The sequence below is a fragment of the Danaus plexippus genome, chromosome 5 (assembly GCF_018135715.1).
Source record: "Danaus plexippus chromosome 5, MEX_DaPlex, whole genome shotgun sequence".
NCBI lineage: Eukaryota > Metazoa > Arthropoda > Insecta > Lepidoptera > Nymphalidae > Danaus > Danaus plexippus.
The window spans coordinates 371,123-398,143 of NC_083539.1; the positions used below are offsets into that span (position 1 = coordinate 371,123).

The 27,021-nt window shown below is 31.9% G+C and overlaps 2 protein-coding genes across 2 annotated transcripts in view; both read right to left on the reverse strand.

Annotated features, from left to right (window-relative positions):
- LOC133320787 (neuropeptide SIFamide receptor-like) overlaps positions 1 to 21,221 on the reverse strand; it is a 29,086-nt gene extending 7,865 nt beyond the window's left edge. The window contains exon 1 of the mRNA XM_061529415.1: positions 21,023 to 21,221. Coding sequence (XP_061385399.1) covers positions 21,023 to 21,221 — 199 coding nt within the window. The remainder of the gene's footprint in view (positions 1 to 21,022) is intronic.
- The window catches only part of LOC116769217 (uncharacterized), a 324,623-nt gene that overhangs the window by 152,980 nt on the left and 144,622 nt on the right, over positions 1 to 27,021 (reverse strand). The gene's annotated exons all lie outside the window — the stretch shown is intronic.

The window sequence follows — 27,021 nt, forward strand, 5'->3', positions numbered from 1 at the left end:
CTAAAAAATATTTCTTAAACAAACTAATCAACTTGAGGTAGGTCTTAGTAAAATTACCGAATATATTTTATATTGTCTGGAGAGACGTCTTTGTTCCTTATTTAATCATGAAAACATCCAAACATACACTTCAAACAATTGAAAAGTTTTAACATTATATACATTTATTTTACTTTATATATACATATATATAAGATTTGAAAATCCCCCACATATTCTTGTAACATATATAATGTCAATTAAATTCAAGGATTCCTTGTCACACAAAAAAGTTTGTATAGAAGCAACTTTTGTTAAATGGGCTTATAAATGGGTCTGTACCTTATCTATCGAAGGTCATGAGATTTTTGTCGTCTATTGTATTCTGTCAATCGAATCGGGGACAAATCCTTTGATCAAACTCCAGTAAGCAACTTTTAATTCCGGACAACAAAGCAACTTTTGGTATAAAAATGATTTTGTGTACCAAATATATCACACTTAAGTCTATAATCATATTTTCCACAGTAACAAAACAGGTCTTTGTTTACGTTTCATGTTTTACTAACTCGATTTGAATCTTCACACATGTTCTGAGATAAACGATAAAATATCTTGCATAAAAAATATTACACCATATTTATAGAACAATTGAGAAAATTCAACGTCAATTACTCTTTATAAGTTTTTACAGCGTCTGAATATAATTTAATAAAACAGGAAAGGTTGTTGGCTTTACGTTTATATAGAGTTCGTATTAACATTTTAAATTCAAAATGTTGTTGATATTTCAATAATATAAACTTTACAAAGTGGGCCGCGTCAATAATTTGCTAAAAAACTAATTTTCGTTTTGCACAATATTTTTATTACGAAAACAAAATATTACAATACGTAAGCATCAAATGTATATCAAAATTGAAACAGATAGGAGAAATCTATTTTTACAACAAAACAGAAATATTGAAAAAGCCAACACAGAATTTTAACGTTTGTTGCGTGTGAATACTCCATTTTTAAGCCAATGTTTTTCTTTTTTTTCAATCTATAGATAATAGATTGTAACGACGAAATAAAAGCTTTATTTTAACATTAATCTCTTCAGATTTTCCAAACTTTTCAGATTTATAAAAGATTGAATATTTATTTATAATTTCACCCAAACACTTAACTTTAAAACGCGACTAGTGTCACATTATGACGTCGTTTCAAATTGAATACGTGACTATAAAAGTTTGAACCACGGGTTTGTGAGATTGTGCATTTAAATCGCAACTGTAAAGCTACTGTAATAGAAGTCAAATTGGTTTAATTGAATTTTTTCACACTAGGCAACTAGAAAAAAACTTCTGGTTAAGTGAAAAAAGAAAGGTCTTTTTCAAAGTCAAATGTCAAAAAATAATCCATATAAATGAAAGGCATTTGATTAAGTTTTTAAGCGTACCCGATATACTCTCACGGGAGACAAAGACAGAAATATTGAAATAGTGCATAATATGCAGTGTAAAGTTACAATATTATTTATACTAACATAACAAATGATTCACTTGTCTCTGCCCCTGGCGATGTATTTCAATAATTAAAATATTGCTAAGACAGCAATCAGATCAGACAGTAAATAACAGTAATCAGATAATAATCAGCATGTATATGAAATTATCAAATGTGATAAAACGTCAAAGTTCAAGTCTTTCTATCTCCCTTTAATATATCCATAAAGCCTTAATGTCGAGGCTTTACTAAAACACTTTCGCGACATTCATTAATCTCATACTTTATAATTTTCCTTCATGCTTTTTATTTCGAGACATTTCGCTTGTCATCTACAATTTCTTAAAACTTAACCAACTAAAATTTTGCACTCGAGCTTGTTCGAACGTAATTCGTATCATCTTAATAGCATATTTTTATTTTCCCTTACATTTTTGTAAGCTGTGTACTGTTTATCGCTTACTAACTACAAACAGACACTTTAATACACTGACCAAACACTTTATTTCATTGATAACCTTATGTTATTTTCGTTCTTTTTAATTTACAATATTTGAGAGCATCTCATTCCGCCGTCACGCGGTTTTTAAGTACAGTCAGTTTGTTTCGTCAACGGAATGTACAGTAATGTCTTTGTCAGTGGTATCTGTAGGCCATCGCAGACATTCTCCCGCTTGACCCACTTTGTTGGATGTGGATCAAAGTTATGACTCCTTACAGCTATTTTACAACTGAAGTATTGACGGATGTTTTTCTGTTTCAGATTTCACAAATAGAAATAAAAATGATTTTTTTTTTAAGAATTTCCCGCACCTAAAACATTCTGGCAATATATATAATATGAGAATTGATTCTTCAGTATCAAAACATAATTCAAAAGTTATTTACAAAACGTAATGTATTGCCGCGGGGTATTTTGGTATAAATATATTTTTGACCCAAAACAATTAAGTAGAAATATACAAGCCCTGTTAGATAAGGATTTGTGGGGATTAATGTGACACTGCAAGGGCAGGCGCCTCATGACCGGATCTAATACCATAGGAAACAGATTATATAAAATACTAATAAGGAAATGTATACTTTAACTTTTGAGAACTTTATCTTATCATATAATAAGACTCGATCTCTTCTTCAGTAGGAATAATATGTGTTCTATTCCTTCCACAGACAACACTGTATTTCAATAAAGATTTTAATAGAGGAAATATATAATATACACCAGACACAACTTCTTCCCGTATTCACTAACCAAGCTTGTATCGGGATCCTTCGCAGGGATCAAGACTTATTCAACTATTCATTATTCATTAACGAAACAAAGATCTACGTATGGGATTTCATGTAGTGCTGGAACTCAGAAAGCTTTATCCAATCTAACTTAGGTTTTATATATCTACTAACATCAAGAGCTTTTTTCGAATCAAACTCATTTAAAGTTGAGAACTGTTTTTTATTAAGAAGAGATTTGTCTGGACTTTATCTTTTATATTCACTATTCTTTACACTGTTATCGATGATAACAAAATATGATATGTAGTGTATAAGTATTATTAGAAGTCGTGTTTTATCCCAAACAATAGAATATTAAAGCTTCCAGGAGTTAAACATTGCAACAATTATTATATAGGTGATGTAGTATTTAAAGTTGTTTGATATAAAATGATAAAATTGGAAAGATGTATTCATACGAGCACTTTCTTACACGGTCAGCCATCCCTTTTTGCACATATTTCCTAGTTGTTGGAGAACTTTTCTGCCAGATTTTCAAACCTCAAATCAACTTCGTCGACTGCCACCATTACCAACAACTTCTAATAGGTTGTTCCTACTCAGCTACTAATTCCAATCAATAACTTCATATTGTTCTTGATACTAATTCATTATTTTATTCCATCATATCACCAAAACATTTTATACTCCATTCGTTTCAATAATTACTTTTCAACTTATATTTTAACATATGAGAACGTCTAATAGTTAAGGTAGCATCACTAACAATCATAGTTTTAAGAACCAGGTTATCGCAACCTTCGTCCTAACCTAATAATAATAAATCAGTTGTCTCCATGCCGACAGCCAAACAACACTTCATAAGAAATGTATCTTTTGAGATCGATCGGATTTGCAAAGTGCAGCGATCGATGTAGAACCGGGTCACGAGGTCGTTCACCCGACCTGTGCAGTTGGCTGTTGGGCCAACACAGTGACTGACTAATACTGGTCACTAGTTGCATTATCGCTACACCTGCCACAAAGGTAATAATGACTATTCGAGAAAAGCATTATTTAACAAAGCTTATATCGAGGAAGATCTATTTTAAATAATATAAATAGAAATATTGATCCATTTGACATCATAAAAGAATATCAGAGAGTTTAATTAAAGAACGAAAACAACACTGCATTCAATAAAGACTGTGCAGTCTCGACACTCGACACGACTCTTGAAGATGATTGAGTTTATTCAATTACTAGACATGGAAAACCAGCAGGAACAAAAGGATTGACTGGTCGGTGCTGATTGCTGTGTTGCTAACAACCTAACGTTATGTTTACGATTCAATATATATAGAATATTAAAATAATTACTGCAACATTATATTTGACAGTTAATTCGTTTCAAGTCTAGTTCGATGAAACCTAATTATACGTAAAGATTATATAATTCATAAAAATCCTCGCTAAAGTACTCGTGGAATTATATTGCACAAGAAATTCACCAGCAGAAAGCCAACGAAAGATAGGAAAATGATATATTCGTGTCTTAGAAAGAAAAGAAAAGAAAATAATATATTCGCGTATTCGTGTTCAAAGCAACAAAATTGATAAATATTAAAAAGAACGAGAATGTATGTATGTTAAAATCTATACTGTATTTCTTGACTTGATTGTGCTGTGAGTTACGATGGTTGCATCTGCCTGGGAGTATTATCAATGTCTTCACATACCACTGACGCTGTTATGAAATCAACCAATGCAACTGTGTTTGTCTAAATGTCTTTACTTCTCGCAATAGATTTATTTTGAATTTTTAACATTTTATTATAAATGTGGATTGAATTTATTTTACCTATCTTGTTTGTTTGTACTTCACAATTTTATATTTTTGAAATAGTGACATCAGTTCACAAAATTGCTAGCAGTCGTAGGAAACCATCATATTTTTTGTGTCAAGAAATTTAAAACTAAAGCTAAAAATTTATAACATTACTAAAATATTTTGTTTCATATTATTGTCGTTTTATTCGGTTATCGTTTCTGATGAAGAGTCATAAAGGATCAAAACAGATAAGAATAAAGAGCCAATCCTTGGAGTATTTTATACGAAAGTGTAAGAAAATTGATAAAGAAATATAAATATGTGAAAAATTTTAAACACACACTAACTAAATATCAAAAATAAACATGAACAGCGATACAAAAACTAAAAATGTTTTAAAACCAATATCCAAGCTAGTTTTTCATAATCTTGAAGACTTATTAAACATAAAACCACTTCATTTTCGATTCAAAAGATCTTGTTTGAGATGACACTTGACCCTGATGTCGACCTTGAACATATTTGATGGAACCGTTCCACTGAAAAAACACCCTCATTGAGTCAGAAGCAGGTATAGAGACCAGAAAACCTTAACCCAAACTTACTTTAGACGCTCTTATAACGGAGTGTGTAGTGAGTTAGGGTGAGCTTGTCTCGCGTCGCAAGCTATTTAATGATAAAGGTTATTTACTATATCATTTAAAATACATCTTCTCTAGATACGAACTTATATGAAAGGGAAAGTATTTTTTTTTTTTGTTTGAAAATCCCAATATCTTTTATAAAGGGTTTACAAAGGTTCATTAAAGAAGACACTGACTGCGTTTAATTAAAAAAAACTACATATACATAACAACAATATTTTTATTATAATATTACAGAAAATTTTCTAAGTGTTTTGTTAAAAAAAAAATCTAAGTTTATTTTAATTGGTCTCTTATATTCGTCTCGGAAGTCGGCTGTGTAACAGAGTGCGTTTGTAGAGAATTTAAAATTTCCGTTTAGAAACTTGCATACAACGTAATTAAATGACTTAATCGCTTGCATTTTTGTCGAGCTCTTTGATTCTAATGAACGCATTCACTCGAGACGGGAAAAGAAGTCAAACCTACAGTTCAGTGATCAGCGCACAGAAACCGCATTCAGAGAGATTTCAGGAAATAATAAATTTGTTTTCTGGATAAAACTCTTACCAAAGGTTTTATTAAGAAATGAGCTTCATATATCTGTCGTCTGGTTTTAATGTCATTACAGAATATATGGAATGTTTCCACGAGTCTGCATTCGCAGAATGATAAAATTGCAAAAATTAATAAATCCGAGTTAGCGTTCTCTACATTCTTATAAATAACACACGAGTGGACGTAAGACGCAGTGTCTTATTCTTTATAAAAATTTAATATAAAAACTAGCTTTCGCCTGCGACTTTGTTAACAATGAAGTTCAGAATATTTATAAAGTCTAAGTACATTAAGGAGCTGTATTATATTAGGTATATCTTGATAGTATAAGTGAAACAGAAACTTTAAAGGTAGAGTAAGTTTTATAATCTTATTATTTAGATAAATTAAATTTATGAGTATTTTTGTTTCCAACATTTACCCTAATACGCTTTTCTCAGCGTTATTTATTGAAAATATTCAGATAAATTGTGTATTCAAAAATATCAGCTGTCAATAGCTGTACCATGTGCTTGTCAGTCAAGGTGATCAGACTCATAGAGTAAATACAATTGACATGCCTACACCGTGATACAATGAAACACTATCAGTCCACATTAGTACTGTCTTTATACGTCATAGTAATCAAGAGAATATGTGAAATTATTGTATTGATATATCTAGCAACTTGTGTAATTTTTTGTAAGTTAGAGTTATTGTGAAAAAACTAACGTTTTTGCAAAAAAAATCTGCTCGTGTTGATCTTCACGTGCTGCAACGATAGCCAATAGTTATCCTTGATAAATAAAACATCGAATATTAAAATTACTACGTGAAATGTGATGTAAATGTTTGATTGAAGTCTTAATTCTTTAATGAATTAATCTCATTTTCACATTAACATCAGACGCCCTGTAAAGATCACTCTCGTAACAATAAAACATAAAACCCTTCAAGTTATAGCTCGCAGAGAAAGGATTGAATGTCACTTTCATTGTTCAATTAATTATTGATTGGACCCAATGTTTTCAATAAATTTGCTATAAATGCTTTGATTTTAAACAACAAAATAACTAATACCTGATCCGGCCGTATGGATTCTTCTCGATACGAATACTTTAAATCAAACAATATTTAACTCTCTTAAATTAAAGAAGTGAAAGATTAATAAATAAAACATTTCCATGAGAGATGAACAGCCTCTTAAAATAACTAAGATTACAGATAGAAATAACGAAAACGAAATTGGTTTTTAAAATATACAAGAATAACTTTGAAAAAAAAATTAATGAAAAACAAATAAATAAACAATTGTTCTGACTGTAAACATCTTGCTTTTGGAGACAAATTGCGATCTTGAAGAGAGATACCAACAAAAGAAATGTGAAATAAGAAAAAACTTGGCAGCGGGTTCTGGAATTAATGCGGTGTGGAGTTTTTTACCATTCCAGTTTAGAACTGGATTCAATCAGAGCGATGCGTTATATATTATACAGATAGTTATCGCTGCGACTGTCATAATATCATCTTAATAATGTATTTAAATAAAATGTTACGTCCTCTCTATTTATATTAGATTCCACAAGACCGTCTATAAAAACTATTTTAGAATCTAATAAGAATGATTTAAAAACACCGAGGCCGGGACGAGCAGGTCGCTCCCGGCTTATCCAATTATTACGTGGGAACTGTAAAAGGTGTCGAATAAAAAACGCCTAGAGAACAGGAAAAGAAAAATGTATTGAATCAAAATTCTAAAAAATATAAAAAAAGGATCATATTTTATCAAACTGTCCCGTGCGTCCTAAATATAAAATCAGTTGAATTGAAATTTTAATTGAGATTCTTAAAAACCTCGACTCTTATAAATACGACTTGTTAGAGATAGTTGGTATTACTACGCGGTTCACGTTAGAGCTTGTTCTAGACACCCTGAATGTATAGAAGTGAAGAATAACATTCAACGAGACCTTATTCAATATAAACCTGTCTTAATAAATACTACTTATTTAAATATTAATTTTTTAACAATTCAAATGTTCAGTTAATGTTTATTATTGAGAATAATTATAATAATAAATATTGCTGAAGACACAAATAGTTTTAACATTTCTTTAAGACTGACTTTTATTTGACAAGTTTTTTTTTGTAAGTATTATTTGAGTAAAAAGTTTTTTTTAATCAATTATTACTTTTCACAAGTTCACATAATCTAATGCCTAATTTTAAACAATTTTCTCTTTGAAAATTAATTTAATATAATCTCTCGCACAGACGCAGACGTTGATGTGATCAAATAGCGATTTATGCATAATGGGTGATAGAAGGTTTAAAGTGACAAACAAGAGGCTGGAAACAATCGCGTCATCCGTTATTAAGTTAAAAGTTCGCCGATCACTCACTACGGAACAGATTAATTTACCACATTAAGTATTTTTTTATTTAATTTTAATTTTTAAATTTACTAAACACGATACGAGCACCTCAGAACTAATATTTAATATTGTCCTTTAAGAGTTAAGTCTCATAATTTTATTTAATCATTAGGATGCGTCTGTTGCTCTGTGGGTTTATAGCTTTACTCTCTGTGAAGGAATGCAGTGAAAATGTTAACTATATGTTAATAACTTGTGAATCTTATATTAGAATCGTATCTTAAAACACACTATTTTAGTATTTTCTTCTAACTGCACAGGTAACATGGTTTTAATGAAGAATCCTGAAAATCTATTTCAAAATCTCCTAGTCCATTTACTGTCTATTAACACTAATGCTATGATGACATATAAAGAAAATAATGTTTGATGTGGAACTATAAATGTATGTGTATTATATTTGTAAGGAAAAATGGAAAAAATATTATCAATACATCTACTTCCTTACGTCAGTGAGTACTGGAAAATTGAATTCACTGATGCTTGTTCTCAATACAGTCTGTGATGAGAATCCCTCAACGACCATGTTTAACTCATTGTCGATCTGATGCTTGATTTATATTGGAAGTCCAGAAGCATTCACCTTCTGCGCCGCTAACTATTGAATTTAATGTAATAACAATCTGTTAAACGTTTTTTGTTCGTAATCGTTATTTATTTCAGTGAACAAACACATTTCCGTTTACGAGAGAACAAAAATTAATTGCAAACAACTCTCAATGAATTAAATTAAACCCTTTGTCTGGAAACGAAACGAATCAAGCACAACATATTGTTTCCCGCCAGGCCGCGGCGTGTTGAGGTTCAAATAAAAAGAAAATGTACGAGAACATTCGAAAAACACACATTTAGAGTGAGTAGACCTTGCGTCACCGTAGAAAACAGACAAGTCCATTATTATATAGAAAAAGTTTTAAAAATATTTGGACGATCTGCTCTTGTCAGATGAAATATAATGAATACTAAGAGCGCATTGTATGCTTTTGAAATATACTACATGATATACATATATAACTCATTTTGTTCCTAATTTTTTAATTTTTTAATGAGATTACTTTACCATGCCTCTTACTAGAATAAGCTTTTAGTTGTAAAAATCGTTATAAACAGTATAGTGAGGAATCTAATTTCAAGCTATTCTCGGTGGCCACAGAGCTGTGTAAAAGGCAAAATATTTTACAAGTAGGTGACCGAGATATAACGTTATTTGAGTGGTATAAAAGCAAATGGCAACTCACCGTCGCTTTGGCTACGTTATTGCGATATTCTGACGGCCGTTTTGGTAAAATAACCCATAATTTAATATATTTTATGGCAGGTTCATTCTTTTGGTAAAACAACAAAAAGCTATATTATTAACAAGGTATATTACCTAGTTATTCGTCTAACTTGAAAATATTCTCTATAGTACAGAACAGAACTGAATAAAAAATATAATTTACAAAAATTAGTTTATGTCTCTTAATATTAGAGCGTAAGTAAATAATCATTGTGAATGTTTCGTGTGTTGTATAAACAATATATGTGTACAGTCATTTAATGATAAGATCGAGCAATAATCTAAGATGTCCCAAAAACAGTAGTGTAACCTGAAATTGAGGCAAACGCTCTGGTACTAGGTCGCTAGACACTTCCTAAGTCGTGTTATAAAGATGTATTAGAAGCGAAGACCTCCAGTGCTCCAGATAACGATTTCGAAACATCATGGTATTAATAACAATATATTTATGGTACTTATTATTTAGTTAGAATATTTTAAAAGAGTAAATTATATCAGTATGTACATATCTGTACACGTAATGAGCTCCATACAAACATTTAGCGTTTCTTTTGATGAAAATTTATATTTACAATCGATCTTTATATTCTAAAGTTTGTTGGAAGAAAGATTTGGTTATTAATTAAATATGTTGGTCAGCAATAACGTGTGCGTGGAAATTCTTCGATTCCTTTAGAATTGATTACGACGAAACAACAAAAGAATATATTTAGCTATCAATTCATTTATTAAAACTATTCTGTTTGTAAACCTCTATATCGATAAAACTAGCGACTTTCAACGTGAAAGAATTATTTGTGAATGTTATCAATATACGCTTCGGTTTTAGAAATCAAACGCCTTTCAAACTATCTGTCAACGGAGAGGTGCTGCGCCTCTGTGTAATGGACAGATGTGGAGTCGAATTTATCACGTAGGATTCATGTAAATTTCCCACAGTGAAAAAACTATAAGAATTCTTTATATCAAAAACTAAGGTACCTTTACTTTTAATAACACAAAGAAACCATAGTTTCTGTAATAAAAAATCGACGATGAACATAAATAATTGAAGCTAAGAAACAATTAATAATATTATATGATAGAAAACAAATTAAATAAATATTTTATAACTTAACTGACAAAAAAATAAATATTCTCGAACACATGAAAAGCATTTCTGTCCCTTAATAATATATAAACATTTCGATTTATTTACTTTCCTCGAGATATTTAATTTAAATAAATAAAACATGAACTTCGCTTGTAAGTTTTGTTTATCGTTCCTCTTACTAAATGTTCAAATGTGAAAACTAGTGTACTATAGTTGTGAGTATCATTAATTGTTCAAAGACAAATGCTGCTTTTAAAGTTAAAAAGTGTACAGATATAATGAAAAAAATAATAATTACCACAATACAATACAGATAATTAAGGAAAAAGGATTTTTTAGAAATATATCCATAATTTAAAGTAAACATATTTATGTAAAGTGCATTACGTAATTACATACTCTTTCGAACGTAAGAAAACTGAGAGTGAAGGTAATAACGAGATGTCAATTGTTATATATAAAAAATAATGACGCATTATCATTTTACTGTGAGCTATATACGTAGAAAGGGAGACCGAATGTTTGATCCAATGGTCCTGTATAACGGTATAAAGAATAGTCTACTTTTAAAAAAGCCGTTACACAGGCTTAATATCGATCGAATCAAGACCCTTTAAAAGTAAACAAAAGTAAAGAACAGCCTCCTACTCAATCTCCTGTATAACATTCAACGGCGTTATAACCTTGTACGAATACCGTCACGGTTGAAGTCCATCTCGTTTCTTGCGAGACCAGCTTGTAAGAGTTGCTCGAGATTGAGATAGGTCGATGATTCCTCGTGAATATTTATCACAAGTCTTGAAAAATAGCTCAATAACAATTATATCCTCGAAAGTAAGGAGTCATCTCCGGCACTACATGTATCAGCTCTCCAAACATTCTTAGAACCTCGTACTTTTCCACTTCCCCTGAAGGCTTATACTTGAAGGTTTCAGACACATAATCTTACGCTACCTATGATATAACTACTAAGGATTTTCAATCGAATAATCTGATATCCTGACTTACCGCACAAAATTTTGGTGTATTAAAAATATTTCTGACAAATTAATTAAAATATACTAGAATAAATAAAAAGATATTTCTTTAGTTTTATGAGCGTTTTTTTTACGTATGTAATTCTTGCTTTTGTAACTAACAAAATAACTAATATGCATTGAAAATTGGAAAAGTCAATGTGGATATACTAAACTAATGAGAATGGAAAGACGATAATATTTTTAAAAGTTGTGTATCCGACAACACCAGAACACGTGAGACGAGCTGAGTTGCCAGCATCATCAAGTGCTCTTAGTAACTGTGTCAAATGTGAGCGTTTTTATTGTGCTTCGTAATTGAATATGTTACCTTTATTTAGGCCATCCGATATCAGCAATAAACGCCTCATTAATCGCGGTACCAAGTACTTATAATCATGTAAGTGATATTATTGAAATTGTAGAAATTCATAATAAAATCGACACCTTAATCTAATCTACAAGGTTTTTATCTAAACCCCTGACACTTTCCTTAACAAAGATAATTTTCCTTAATAGATAACGCAGAATTAAATATCTTAATATAAAAATTGTAAAAACATTTGACTGATCCGCAGTCTGCCAACCTCTTTATCTGTCTTCCGGATGTGAGAGCGTGCAGACGATCGTCCCGAGATATATATAATGATAGGTATTTTATTCAAATAGGACGGTGTACTCGACACAGAGATTTATTGGGATTCAGACTCTTAAACATACTATGTTAACATGCAGTTATATATTTCTGTCTCCGGACGATTTGTCTTAAAAGAAATATATTCTTCCCGTGGTTACTTAGTAACAAACGTGTTATGATTGCTAATACGTATTGAATAAAAAAGAAAATTATTTTTCTGAATTTTAAACCTGGTGTCAACGCTCCTCAATCCTCTGATTTTAGAAATCCAAAGACCCTCGAAACAAAGTCAGCAATTCAAGATTCAATTTACTCCCGCCTAATAAAAATTACCGCAAAGAAGTCCTCAAACGTAATTCCGAGATGCGGTGGTCTCTGACCGAAGGCTTTACTGGTTATTGGCCGGACCGAATTTAACGTTCCAATTAGGCTCATTTTATATGCAATTGTCGCCTTAATGTTTCACAAACAATATATCTTTTTTAGTCATAATATGTCGAATAAATAAAAAAAAACAGTAAATAATTGTTACCCAAATACAACAAGTAAAAAATACGAAATGTTTTTAGAAATAAGAAAAGTCCTATAAATAATTATAAATAAATAAAATTATATAAGAATCTGTTCGGTTACTAATAAAAAAAATATTATTTAGGTTGTACATAACATCAATTTAACAAGAAAACATACGAAAAATGTATCGGGATGGCCAAAATCTTTGTTGGCGATATAACGCGCCCATTAACATTATATACACAAACTGAGAATGACCCGTTTTCGGAGTGTGTTAATAAATAAAATGTAAATATAATGGTTATTACCACAAAGCTCAAGGAATTAAAGACATGCAGTGCTTATAACACTCAAAAGGGTCCGATTAACAAAACACCAAATGGTTTAAACTTAGTAAATTAATCAAATACTTCTAAGAGAATTGCATTTATAAGATGTCCATATTATTGTCCAGGTCTTGTTTGATATAAACAAATTATATCAAGGAAACTTTAAAATATTTCTGTTAAATCGATGGTTCGTATTTCTCAGCCCCTCTCCTGCACATAACACCTATATCGAGTCTAAATCAGAAAACATACTATTTTTAACAGATGTTCTCGGTTCTTTCGAATTTGTTGAAATCCAATCTTCCTGAATGTTTACCTTCAAAGCTATCACAAGTGAAATTTCATACAACGTTGGGTTTAAGGCCATTAGAAACAGAGTGTGCTTTTTTGAGATTTCACATATCAGGTTATCTCGATATCAATGACCTTCGTCAAAACAGAAATATTTTCATATTTTTATATCAAACGGATAAAGCCTTTTGACAAACCGGTATGTCAATGTATGTATGTAACTTATACGGCTTACCTCACTTCGTTCAGATGTCAATGTACCGAAAATAATCAATTTTGAAATTGACACACGTGGGCCAATGTCAATAACTTTTGACAGCAATTGTTTAGAGTCCAGCATTGTGAACTAACGATCATAAATGAAAGTAAAATCGTAGTACGTGTGTTTGTTTGGGAAGCTGAGTGTTCTCGAAGTGCTTTAATACTACCTCATGTACATTTACCTCTACACATTTCATACAAGTTTTTCATCCGTTACTTCGCTGCTCGCATTTCACAAGACGAACGAATCCATCCCAAGGGAAGAGATTTTCGGACAAATATTTTTCTATTGAAATCGTATTTGTTGCTTCGCATTATATTAACATATGAGTGTGTGTCAGTTTTTTATGTTTAAACTAAATATTCGTATACATATAATTTTTAGCCAATAATGTTAATACATTTGTATTAAATTATCATTCCTAGTAGGTTTTATACACGAGAATCTATATTTTTACAACGTGATAAGTTTTATTGGCCATTAAATGACGTCCACTAGCTATCATTTAATGCAACAATTCGATTGTTCCAAACTTCTCAGACTCTGATGACAACGCAATAAACTATTATTGGACTCTGGAACGCCTCTACTTTATTCGGACTTTTAAATTCGATATCATTGCTTGACTTTAAATTATGACTCGATTCATAAGATGGCTTTATATTTAATTGTATGCTTAACAAAATTCTTCGATAATAATTATTTTCTTAAATATCAGTGATCATAGTTGTTAATAAGGTTTCCTGTTTGTTATATCCCTTGACAAACGAGGTACAATACTGCGAGTAGGAAACGCCGCGGGTGAATAATACTACAAAACAAGGCATTTATTTTATAATAACATCAATCCATTAGGATGGCAGCTTGTGCCGTGTCACTAACTGCTCATATAAAAAAAAATAAACTGCTCTATTTATTTTACTCTGAAAGACAACAACACACAACTATAAATATAGAAGATCATACAAAACAAAAAAAATCTTGAAAAACCGTATTGATTTTGAATGATTATGGGGTAAACATCCAGAACGTAAACGAGTATGAAGCCCTTTGTACTGACGATCGGTCCGTCGCTTTGTTAATAACAAAGCTTCAAAGAGTTATATGAATTTCAGGGTTCAAAACCCTTTGTTAACGGAACTCCAGCTGGCATTGACCGCTTTTTTTTTTGATAAATCTTTGAACGATTTATTGAACATCGAAATGAAACAAATTAATACAATGATATTACTTTACGAGAGTCTGAACGGTCTTTGCTCCCGCGGCTGATGTGTGACTCTCTTACTAACTCTATAACCTTCAGGTACAAATAATACTTTTTCAAGTCAACTTGACTTTGGTATTTCCTTATATTCCTCACTTCTGTTCCTGTGCCTGATCTTAAATTCCATTTATTTCGTTATTATTTAATCTTAACCTTAATAAGACATGTTCGTAAACTTAAGTTACTGTGATAACGACAACATGTATCTGGAGTAGATATTCCTCATTTCAAAGTTTTATTGGCACATTTTAACAGATTGGAAAGTAAATTCGCTTAAATGTCGAAGAGTATAAACTTTTATGTAGAGAAATAGGCATGTCTCCGGCTTCAGCCAAAATAAAAGCTTCAATCACTCCTTATAACATCATTCTCTTCCAGTGAAAGTCTTTCAAAATCGGCGCAGTTGGTTCAAAGTTTAGCTAGATAGATAGTACAAATAGATACAAAAAAGTATCATGCTATATATATCATGCATACAAACAGGTATTTATTAAATCTATTATTTAATATTAAAAGAGGTGTTTTATTTAAGCTGAAAAAAGCTCTGGACGTTAATTAATTTGCATAGAACAATAAACTAGGACCAATATCTAGTTTCACTCTTCAGAGCCTCTTGTATCATGTAACAAAAATTACCTTTTACAATATCAACTGTATACTTATTTATAGTAATTATTTCACTACAATAATATGTCCAATAAATTGAAAAATACCCCACGTACGAGTACAAATACACTTGACAGGACACCGCTAACTTTCCCCCGATAGTAAGTCAATTATATCTTTATCCAGACCGTTCTGCACATTTTCAATCTTAACGCTTTACATTTAAGGTACATATTACTCCTCAGTTTGTTGACCCAAGTGTTGTAAAGTATTATCAAGTTTGTTAATTACCTGGCAATTAAAGTAAGCGAACGTGTACGTAGGGTGAATGTACCAAAGAAAGATAAACACTTTTTGATTGTAGCGACAGCAGCCGGCTAGAATGATTTACATCTATACTTTTGGCTGTTTGAAAACACTAGACTCGGGTACTTCAGGGATTTGGGCGATCTAACATCTAATGCTACATTCAATTATTCAATGAGAACAACAACTGTTATCTAACTGCTACACTGCGAATGAAATCGCGGGAGAGAACTAGTTGTACATCAAAAAGGATTTTTTTGATTGGAACGAATACAATGTTATAGTTTAAAAATAAAACGATCTGAACGTATAAATCGGATAGATAGAGAATGTAAATCAAAGAGTAGAAACAGATGTAGGCGATTGAGTTGGTCGTGACACGCCCACGGGTACATACGTCATGCACGGCTATTAAAAAGTCACGTTTAATGAATATTTATAGGACGAGAGGGAGACATGTATATATATCCAATATCGAAGGGACGACACGAATAAAAAATCATAAATAGCAGATCAAAATTTAGTTTGTGTTTGTTGATTTAGGCAGTGGGCACTATCTTGCCTGATTCCTTTAATAAGATATAGTTACTAAGACGGATTGTAACTCCAAGTGCGCTCTCACAATACACACTCCAACTTGTGACCAAATAAACCGAGATCTTCAGAACAAAGTCACCGCGTAATATTTTGTTAAAAACTAGATTTTAGTTTTAAACTTCTATCATCTCTTATAGTTAATACTTTGTAATCATTATTTTTCGTATCGACCAAACGGCTCGACTAATTTATGAATATTAACGAGGCTCGCCTTCCGTCTAAACGATCGACTCCACAATTTCGCCATTTCTGTCTAACCTAATAAATTAATATGAAAGAAGTCATCTTCGTTTAAACTCGAAGTGTTAAAATTCAATGGAATTATTAATGTTCGTTATTCATTGATATCGTCGGAACGTCGAAGCTAACCTCGCCACAGAACACATATTTTAGTCAAAATATAATCTGTTGTTCGGACAAGTCGAGAGTCGTAAAACAGATTTTAAGCACGCCGAGACGTCTTTGTGAAGTCGTTTACTGATTTAAATAACACACGGACGGCTGACACCAGAATATAGAAACTCTTCATTTATTTAGTATAACAAGGACTAAGGAGAAAAGTTCTGCCCTCAATACATTAGTCGCTTTGAAAATACTGTTCGTATATAAAAATAATTAAGTCTTTTCAGTGATTTAATATATTTTTAGTTTGTGAACCTTTCACTAAGTACCAGAAACTGTTTGATGTCTGACTGATCTTGTTTTCAACTCACTCTATATAAATAATAACTCACACTAGACTTTTTGAAAACAGTTCAAACGATTTTGTGAACTATAAAGTATTTTTATGATTCTTGTTTAATTTCATTTGACGATGGGACTCTGTCTAATGATGATTTCATCGACATAGAATCTTTAACATTTTCTTCTAAATATATATGTAATATAAGCAATTAATGTAATACTAAAAACCTTTTTAATCATTAAAACCACACATTACCGTCGGTTCAATGTTCGTTATAAGCCCTTACCTCTGCTCAGTTTTGATTCCGTCAATTCTATCGATTCGGTCGTTTGATAACTTTTGTTTAATTGATAATGGAATGTTAATTGTATGATAATATAAACAACACTCCTCTGAAATTCTAACAATTGCTCTTAATGTACTCATTTCTATCGATTTTCTACTGAGATGATCTTATCTTATATGTATTGTTATGTTGAAACTATTTTAAAGAAAGATAAAACTATTTACTGATACGAAAATATGCAGTAAATTTTGCCCTACGTGGACAACATTTAACAAAAGGAGATAATAGAAGTACATTCCCTTTTCTTTCAAAACCTACCTTGTATTTAAAACGTACATTGAATTATAATTGAATTTTTGACATCTAGCAAAGTTACATATAAGAGCAAAGTACTCGTACATATAAGAGTTGCACGAAGTAACGCGTAACAATTTTAAACAAAGTCTATTATACTATAGAAAACACAAAGAGTAAATTCATTAAGCGTGCATTTCTGACCTTACAATAAACTCCGAGACTAGAAATGAAATAATTTTTCAAAGTATCTGAAATAAATTGTCAATTGTGGAATATTCTTACCAAAGATAGTTTGAACCTATTTATAATTAATGAGTTCAGTTAACTGACAAGTCCAATAAGTCTACACTTCTGCTGCCAGCGCTGACTTAGGTTTGATCTCTTCAGCAGACAAGTAAGAGAGACATGAAATGCTACAAATCAAATGAAATGACATAGCTTCTTATTCCTCTATTAGAGACCCTCAGGACTTGTCTACTTTTTCAGGGCCTGCACAAAAACTTTTTGCTAAACGAAAAATCGAAATAAGAAAAAGTATCTTAAAGTCCTAAAAGACTTGCCAGCCAAAAACTTCTTATGCGATTTATACACTTAAAATCAAAGTTACACAATGGCTGAATAAAATATCACTTAAAATATTCTTCACAGTGAGTTAGTTATCGTAGTTCACGAGTTTATTTATAGGAGTCAGTAACATATAATGCATTTATGACTCTTACTTAAAGTTTATTATTGTCACGTAACTGGGTATCATTGGCTTCTTCAATGAACTCTACCTGCTTTTTATCGCGACTCTAATAGAGTGAAGTAAAGCGTCACGTTTTCCAAGTGACCGCGGTCTATGGGGTAGGTTTTTATGGAGCGGACGTAGAAACGAGTTCTGGTGTAAATGTTACTTCACGTCTTACTTATGAAAAGTTTTACAGGAAGTTTTTGATAAATTATTTTTCCTACATATTATTAATGTCCGTTATTCCTGAATGTTATAATGATGTAAGTTTTTTCCGGTCTGGTATTAACTCAAGGCTGTATCGCCTCGACTTGGCGAACTCTGCTCAACTATCGAAAGCCATTTGTCAACAATCAGAAACTCTCTAACGGAGCAGTTAAGCTATTTCAAGCGTTCCGGGAATTGAGACGTTCAGGTAATTTAATTATTCCAACTATTATTTAGCTCGAGGTTGAGTTTATATATCGCATACTTGCAAAATGATCCGATAGTCCTTACTTAAAGATTTATAGAAGCGATCTGTTTATTGAAAACAGATTTTTCTTTACAAGTTCCTACTTTATCGTTGTATCGTTGAATATGTTGGATATTAATAATAATAAAAAACGTAAAAACGTAAATTTTTAATTTTCTCCCAATTTTATACCTATCTTCTAAATTTATGAAATGTATGCATGAAAAATTGTCAAAAATTCCTGATTTTATATTAAACAAATATAATTCACTCATTTTTTCACAACAAATATATATATTAATAAAGTATATGCATGTCCAATGTTTGAGATAAAACGAGCCTCAAATAACTAGCCCTTAATATTAAACACTCTTTGTGAAAGCTTCACTTAAGCGGCTGCAAAGGCGTGTTTTGTACAATGTTGCTGTGTATGCGACACAGACACCTATATGTATATTATATATTAATGAACAATAAAACATTAATTGGTGGAAGGTTGCTTCACATCGTACGTTATATATTATAACCAGCACTAGCGACATAAGTTTCCATTCTATGTGAAACAAGTACTCTACCAGCTAATTAGCAGACGTCATTCTCAATCAAATTGTTTCATGAACTTGTGTCCGCACGAGTGTTCCTCAAAGTTTATCATAATTGAAAACAGCGACTTTAACTAGTTATAAAACTAACATCAGCCTGTGTTACCATATTTGAACGTTCCAATGAGCTTTCTATAAAACGTATTCTCTTGCTTTCTAAGGTGCCTATTTCAGAGTTTGCTTAAGAAATTGTAATCAGTAGATTATGCTAGAAGAATTATATATATGAAACACAATATAACATAACATTGGAAACCGAAAAAGTTCTATTGGTTTCTGTAACCTCAATAATAGCTACTTTGACTGTTCTTGAGTAATATCGTTCAGCTATCAATGATTATTTTTCAGCATAAGGTGCAGCTATAGTCCAATCCCAGGTTACAGTAACCTTTGCATTACATGTCACACAATAAATAAGACGTGATTAAATAACAAACCACACCCAAATCAACATTATCACGGATCATTCGTCAAGACAATTTTACATGCAAGCGAGATAATGTTTATAAATTAATTCTTTTGAATAACTAAACTAAGTCAAAAGAAATATAAGTTTATACCATAGAGGTATATGAAGCTCACCTTGGCCTGTTTAATGCAACCCAATGTAAACTAAATGTGTTTTTTTTTAATGACTTTAATTTTAAACCACAAGAACGTTACGAGACGCTGTTAAGGTTGTCAATTCGTTGGTTTATAGCGACTGAAGTATTAATTCATAATATATTCATTCTACTGATCGCACAAATTGTTTACTTAAAAGTGATCTCTAAACAATAAACGTGACTTTATCCAGACAATTTATTCCATGTTCGACTTACAATGTGAAGATATTGAGGGCCTCGAGACATCGTAAATACAATATGGGAGTAAGTGTGAGAGATAAGAGACCGATCAACATTCTATCAACGCTACACACAGGCACGATGTTTACATTAAACACATTATGAATTTGTTAAACTTATACTCAGACAACATTAATTTACAGGATCCAATACGTCTTTGATAACAGATATGCCTTTCATGACAGATATGTCTGAATTCTTAGTAATAGTGTTATAAACATGTGTTCCAAAGAAACCTTCATACGTATATTAAATTGAGCTACTAAAAATATATCCAAACGTTATCCATTAATACAATATATAGTGATGCGTTGTCAACAACTCATGGCACAGAAAAATCACATTAAAATAATATTTATTAAAGCTTCCACAAAAGGAAATTCACAGGTCTTTCAGCTTAAAATAGATAAGGTTTTAAAACCGGAGAAAAATGCCCTCGACAGACTTGGTAATCTATGAAAAAAATAACTCTGAAACTCACATTCCAAAGTTATTTACTCATACAATTTATAACATATGTATATAATACATTAAGTGAGTAAAAGAAAATTTTTGTGCATAAAATATTTGATAAATTGCTGTAGAAATATATTTATATACGATTAAACTAATTGCAAATTATTCACACTGCGGCGACTCAACTAATTAAATTAACAATTTAAATTCAAAAATATTAGTAATTGCATTAACATCTTAACTCGTCGATCATGTTCTGTAAAAACCTGATGGCCATGAATAAAACATGCACACGAAATAAGCCCTCGGCTAAGCTTACAAAGAAAAATAATCAGGCCGGTAAGGACCTCTAGATGAAATACTCACGGACAAATATGTTGGACATCAGCGTAGCGGGGAGACAGAAGACTATGACCAAAATATCTGCGACAGCCAGGTTGACGATGAAGAAGTTGGTGACGGTCCTCATGCGAGGAGAGCGGTAGACCACGGCGATCACGAAGCAATTCCCCACCAGGCCAACGACGAAGACGAGCAGGTAGGCGATACAGTAAACCGCGGTCATGGCGCCGCTGTGGCGGTACATGAACTCGCTCTCCAGGCCAAGTCTGACCTGTTCATAGTTATATTAAGGAGCAGAGAGTGTCTCTCGTCCATGTGGGTGGACAATGGCTCCAGGTCTGGGAGCACGCTGTTCTCAGGAACCAGTTTAGTATTGATGACTTCCATTATTGAATTGGACATGACGTCCACAAAATGATTCCTCGCATGATCCCGCGAATGATTCCTGTGCCTGAAATGATGTTTCCCCGGATGTTGTGTGGAAAAGTTCTGAAAGTCATCCGTGAAGTCACTCAACACTCTTAAAGGCGCCATATTCTCTCAAGTCGTCATAGTCCACGCGCGAAATATTTTAGTTAGAAAAGTACTAAAAGTTCCGAAGTATGTTGTATGCGGGGAACGTAGCGGGTCTACGTCCGGCTCGTGCGGCGGTCGAGCGCCGTCTGAACGTAGACCCTCTACGACGTAGGCCCGTAGATCCCACGCATGTGCATTTTTGGTGCCCAATAAATGTTACATTTTTCGTCTATCATCACCCTTATTCGCTCATCATAAGATTTAAATTGCTCTGTTTAAATTTATATTCTATATTTCCAGTAAGTCGGAAGGCCGAGCGATCGCATCCGGGAGAAGGTTAGCATTTCATGCATTTTAATCACAGCCACAACTGATGGCATTCTCATTGAAAATTTGAATATATCTGATGGCTGTCTATTTTATAGTTGCAGAAAGAGTTCATCTAGACAGGAGTTGATACGGGTTAAACTAATAAAAGTTAACAGAGGTCATATTGAGGAAACACATATAGTATTCAAATATATCATATTGTGCAGGGTAGGATAAAATATATATTAACATATTACCGAAGAATTGTAGGGAAATATTGTTATATACTTGCATATAAATATATCATAAAAATACTGCTTTTTAAATTCAAAATAAACTTAGATTTGGAATTGAATTTTATAGTCCAATCATTTGTTTTCCTGATTAATAAAAAGTATTTCTTTCCATTGACAAAGTGACAGAAAACATTCCAAGCGACAATTTTTTTCAAATTTTACTCGGGATAATATTAATAATACATATATTTTATGGATCTCCTACATTTTTAGATAAAATATTCGCACGCAATCTTTGTTTTCAACTCAATGGAATAATATAAAGCAAGGATTGTATTTGATATATTCTTAATAATTAACTAAACAACTTTCCCTTCGCCTCACTTTTTTCACTTCACAGAATATATGACTTAATTTAAGTTATCTGTAATAAGCGGTGAGATGAGAAGCAATCTTATTTTTATGTACAAAGAATAAATAAACGAGACTCTTATATGGTCAAAATCAAATTCAAAATATTATCTTTATAAAACTATTATAAAACTTTAATCTAAACATAAGAAATTGGTTTTACTCGCATTAAACTGTTAGAGGAATGCCTTGAGATCTCCACGAAACCAGAACATCTCGGCTAATCAATGAGCTAATATATTAACCAGGCTCGATCAAGGGCATTCCTTTATTACCCGACAGACTTAAAGGAAAAACACCCTTTATGCCGTAGTAATAGGAGTTATAACAGTGTGATACGAACACGTAAGAATGACCCAAAATCAAGGATGCAATAAAGTTTATGGCAGATCACGCTGATGTGACGCCAGGCTGTGTCGTTAGTCTTCATAACCCTGAACCAACATCCGATACCTGATACATTGAGATAACTTTTAACATAAACAATTTACATAACAAAGCTGTGTAGCTGATGCAGCGAAAACTGCTGTTTCGGCAAGAACTTGTTGTAAGGTCATGGAAACTTATGATACATTAAAGAAAATAATGTTATTTAGTTGCAGAATCTATAAAAATCTATTTACGAAGGCTCTCATTGTTTATTAATTATTAAAAAGTACTCATAATGTTACCTAATATTTTCGCATGTAGCCGTTTAAAATGATAATATTTAATTATTCCTAAATTAAAAAAAAATCTCGTAGTTAAATCAGAAGTATATTTTTAGTCATGTCGGCAATACTACACTGTCGTTAATTCATCTCTATCTATATTATGAGTGTACTGGAACATAATCTTTAATTTTGGTGAACAGTCGGCGCAACCACTGGAGACAAAACCACGAAGTATCCGCGTTGAAAGCTGGCGTGTGCACTGCGGCCCGTTCCCCCGTATATAGAGCAACTTCACGTAGTGTCTGCATCTAAAATAGGACTTTCGACCAATTTTTTCATAAAAACAATAGCAGCAAAATAATTTCTCATTGAAAATATTGTTCTGTGAAAGGGTACCACCTTAGCACTGAACAAGAAAAAAATATTTAATAAAGACTGAAGAGTAAAAAGAGAAAGTGTGTATTGAACTTTATCGTACGTTAAAGGCTTAGCAAATATATTTTCAAACATATTTGCTAAGCCTTTTTTAAATGGTTATTATGTGACACTGATTGCGTATGACAATTTTTCTCTGAATTTATATATATTCACTTCACCAGTTATTCCTTACAGATTATTGTAGTAGCACTTCAGAGATAGAGATTGTTTTAAAAACGACCAATGGTTATTAATACTTTTTGTATTAATCTTAATTTGAGATTTGGAAATTTATCTGATTACGTATATGTAGGTATGTACGAGAATAGCGCTCGCTTATATTTATTGGTCCATATGACAAATGTCAGATATTTTTTTTAGAGTATTTTATTTTATCGCAAACATCGTGAACTACGACATCGTTACCTAATTCATAATTAATGTAATTTTCATAATCATATATGAAGTAGGGCGATCACAATACGTCGGTTTTATTACTCCGGATAATGAACGACGATCCTCGGTGTCAATGTCGTGTAGCGTCTTTACTGGAATACATACACATAGTTAACATTTCCATCTCGTCCCACATTGTCACTCTATATTCGATTAAAATCTCAACCGATTTCCATCAATCTTCCACTAATCGATGGCTCGTTATAGAAGTTGGTTGTGTTACTTCTTATGCTTATTGTAATCAACCATGTCGCCGACACGTTACACGTATGGTCATCCAATACCTTCAAGACGTTACTAATAGTGATGCTGAGATATTAACGAGCGAGTAATTTTTATATTTAAATTAAAAAAAACGCGTTGTAAGATCTCGATACGACTTATATCAAATATGGCAAATTTTTATGACAAGAATCAATAGAAAATATGAGGACTTCTAGTGTAGAATCATTAAATTTTTAATGCATATAATTCAAATATAGTATGAATAGTTTGTTTACGTTTGAACAAACTATTCTTAGATGTTAACAACTGGGATGCCATCAATATTATTATAACAAGTCTGTAAAGCGAGAACCTTGGAGCAACTTTAACACGGAGTTGTCCATACTGTTCCTTGATACATTCGTTTACTGTTTACAAATACTGAAGAAATACTGTTTACGTTAAGAACACATTTTACAGGATCAGATTAAAACGAGAACAAATATGTTTTAATACGTGTGGATTGGTAATGAAAGTCAGATCAACTTCCTCGAAACAAAAGATGTCATTTAACAGTCAGGTTTTAAAGTGCGTGCGTCTCTCATGACATACTTTATTTAATATATCTCTGTGATTTACATTTAATTTCACAAAATTTATTTATTTTCATCAATTTGAACCTTCACTCAATGGCCCACGGATCATAATATTTGAATATCGGCCGGGTCGTCGCACTCTCCAAATTAGTATTGAAATTGTAACGTAGGGTTTACCGACATTCGGTGGCTGTTGGATGGAAAATATATATCTATTAACCTTTAGTTAAACTTGTAACACAATAAATAATGTGTCTTTTGTATGCATGAAAATGAAGTAAAGCTTTTCACCACGATATTATACGAGTAAATAAATGAATCATAAATAATATTATATTGATTTTTTTTTTCATTTTTACTTGTTTTAATTATTTATAACACTAAATATCTCTCGTCTGTAGTTCTGTGAAATATCTTTGTATCGTTATTTCATATCCCAGGGTATGACCTTAGATCTTCCATTCTACAATACATGTTTAAGTTATCGTACTTTTCCTCTGTCACTCTTATATTACACTCTAATTAACAACTACCTAATATATTCAGAACAATATTTAACCAGATACAATAAGACTATCAAGGAATCTGGTTGAAGAAATCTATCATTCATATCAATTTCCTGCAAATATATGTCTTAGACTTTTTTTTTATGTGAAAGGTGGCAAACGAGCAGACGGTCTACTTGGTGGGCAGCAGTCACCGACGTCCATGGACAGATGTGGTCCAAACTGTATGATGACTGTAATCATTATTGAAATCAATAAAAGTAAGTCGTAAGACTCTTTGACCATGACCTTACTTATTTTCTGATAAACAAAACATTTATAATAGGATAATATTAGTGTGTACAGTAAACTTAAACATATCTGCTAGCTTATATCGACGGTCAATTCTCAGGTAGAGAGTGTTATAGGTAAGTAAATATTGTACTAACTTTGCTTACAATCTGAGGTTTGTTTTTACGTATGTTTTAGGAAGTATTGTAAACAATTTCACATGAATACTGACACACACGTTTTGTTCGCTGAATTTTTAGCCAGACACTTTATATATCGACAGCAAAAAACGCTACTAGTCTAGTATTGTCATCAACACGGACACCTCCTCTTCAGACCGTATTTCACTTTCTTTATTCCTCACGAAAAATTGACAGAACCAAAACAACAGAGTTGATTGAGTTGGTTGGCTGAGAACAAATGTCATACTTTTTCCACAAACGACATATTGATTCCATAAACCACGTTTCTGGACAGTGGAACTTACAATGTATAAAAAATAAACAAAAAAGTGTAGATGATAAATATGTTTGGAAAGTCCAAAATAAAAGAATTATTAAGGAACGAAATAAAATGTCACAAATCACTAATAAAATGTCTCGTAAAGTCAAAGACTCCGTACGCCTCATAATAGCTTAACGCCTTCATCGTTATATTAATACCTAAATAAAGTTTAATGACAGTTTTATAAATGGATTTAATGAAAAGAAATCTTCTTTAGTAAGTGAAATGAAAGAAAAAGTAAGTCTTATGTTATTTTAAAACAGAAATAAAACACAGAGTTTGTAAGGTAGAACATAAACACACATGATCGAAATAAGAAAAAGTCTTCAAATAATTGATACTGTGAGGTAAAAGGTTACCTTAACACGATAAACCAGATCTTTGACTGTAAGGAGGCTTAACAAATTTCCTATATTTAGAAACAACACAAATCAGTAACTTTTAGTAAGAAGGGCGCGTGAATCCGATTAACATACAACCTTCAATAAAATGCCAACAAAATTGGTTATCCTCGAATGTAGTACAGGCACTACCACAGAGACCAAGCAACACTGGTCCTGCCAGCGTGCTCCAAGACCTAAGTAATTCTTCCCTCTCATACTAAATATTGCAATATTCTGTGTAACAAAATCCGGTGTATTATTTTAAGTGGTGCGTCTCGACTGCTCGTAAAGCTGGAGCGTTGTTCGCGACCTCCATGGGGGGGGGGGTCGTAATAACGGAATTTTTAATTTATTCGACCAATAATTTGGGACTTATGAGAATTATCTTATATTCACTTGTAAGAAAATGTTAAATAAGTACTCGAGGATGGATGAGAAAAATATCTCACTATAGTTTATAGTACTTGAATTTTTACGTTTATTTCTTGTCAGCTTTTGTCGAAGGGAATAAATTGTCTTGTTGTTAAAAAAATTATTTCTTTACTAAACAGGAACAATAAAA